Here is a 1,335-nt window from a genome sequence, read left to right as displayed (position 1 = left end):
TTAAGTTTGATAAAGTTTAATAATAAGCTTCTGACGAGTCCTGTTGTCCTTCCTCTGACTCCTCCTCCTGCTTCATCAGGACGTTCCTGCAGGCCGGAAAGCATGTTTCTGTTGAGTATCCCATGACCATGTCACACAAGGCTGCTGTGGAGCTCTGGGATCTGGCCCAGAAAAAAGGTAAGACGATCCCCTCACATATAACTGAGACAGACGGGCTTATCCAACTTTGGAAAAAAAGAACACACTGGTAGAAGCAAAAAGTATTTGGAATAAAGCAGTTCTGGTGAAATAACTAGTAAAGTTCTGTTAAGAGTTTGAACAAAATGTACATTATTGTCCAGAACCTGTAGAATAAATAAATCAAATTCTGGTATTTCTATAATATTTAGATCTTTAAATAAACTCAGAAAAATTGATGACCTATTTTTTTAATGGTAAATCTGGTTAAAATCCACAAACAAAATACTGATGAGACAAATAGTGTCCAGTTTACTTGTGTATACAAAGAAGGTCTTTATTACAAATCAGAGTAAAAGTAAAACCTGTAGAGCATTAAAACACCTTCAGTTTATTTGCACAAGCATATTGCCTTTTTTGTTAGCAAAATATTTCTTTCCATTTGTTTTTACAGTAAATACATTCAGCTGCTTCAGCCTCAAATGTTCATTTAGTCACAGAGGCTGATCAGCTCAATCAGGGACATTCTGAAGTTTCAAAACCTGCTTGTGTGTCAGGAGTGGTTCTTCATGAAGAACACATCGAGCTGCTGACAGAAGACTTCAAAGAACTGAAGAGAGCAGTGGAAGGGAAAGTCCTGCAGGAAGGCACGCTCCATTTCACCGGTGAGCTGCACATCCCCACATTACCATACCACCACCCACTGATGGAGATGACTGGACTGGCCCTCAGTGCCTATTTGCCAACACTGAGCAGAAAGTTAGCTGTATATTTTTATGGAGAGTAAAATATTGAAAGTTAGTCAAGGTTTAGGTTGATCTTTTCTGGAATAATATTATGTTTTATAATTCATAATTAAGTTAAAAAGTTATGGTTTTAAAGTTTTAAAACTTGGCATTATTCTAGCTTTTTGGACTAATTTGGCATTTTACTAAAATTTTTTAGGCTATTTTGGAGTTTAGCTAATATATATGCTACATGCTAACTGTTTTGGCTAATTTAGGCTTTTTTTTAGGTTGTTTTGGAGTTGAGCTAATATTTCAGCTACGTGGTAGCCGTTTTGGCTAATTTAGGCTTTTTTTTCTTTTCATTTTTTAGACTTTCGGAGTTAGGTTGAAGTTAAGTTATTTTTTTTTCAACAACATATTAGCTGTTTTG

General features: G+C 35.7%; 1 protein-coding gene across 1 annotated transcript; it reads left to right on the top strand.

The window, feature by feature from the left end:
- Positions 1 to 35: 35 nt before the first annotated feature.
- LOC112141887 (biliverdin reductase A-like) lies at positions 36 to 979 on the top strand. The gene is made up of 2 exons (XM_024265089.2): positions 36 to 177; positions 735 to 979. The coding sequence occupies exons 1-2, from the start codon at positions 123 to 125 to the stop codon at positions 962 to 964; spliced, it is 285 nt and encodes a 94-aa protein (XP_024120857.1). The 5' UTR covers positions 36 to 122; the 3' UTR covers positions 965 to 979.
- The last annotated feature ends 356 nt before the right edge of the window (positions 980 to 1,335 follow it).

The sequence above is a fragment of the Oryzias melastigma genome, unplaced genomic scaffold, assembly GCF_002922805.2.
Source record: "Oryzias melastigma strain HK-1 unplaced genomic scaffold, ASM292280v2 sc06359, whole genome shotgun sequence".
Lineage (NCBI taxonomy): Eukaryota > Metazoa > Chordata > Actinopteri > Beloniformes > Adrianichthyidae > Oryzias > Oryzias melastigma.
Note: the sequence above shows the minus strand (reverse complement) of the source record. Positions and strands in the feature narration are given on the sequence as shown.

Bases quoted from the DNA above. Each gene is read 5' to 3' on its own strand.
- LOC112141887 (XM_024265089.2), top strand. From the start codon at position 123: ATGACCATGTCACACAAGGCTGCTGTGGAGCTCTGGGATCTGGCCCAG. The intron at 178-734 runs GTAAGACGATCC...CTTGTGTGTCAG, and splicing joins GGATCTGGCCCAGAAAAAAG to GAGTGGTTCTTCATGAAGAA.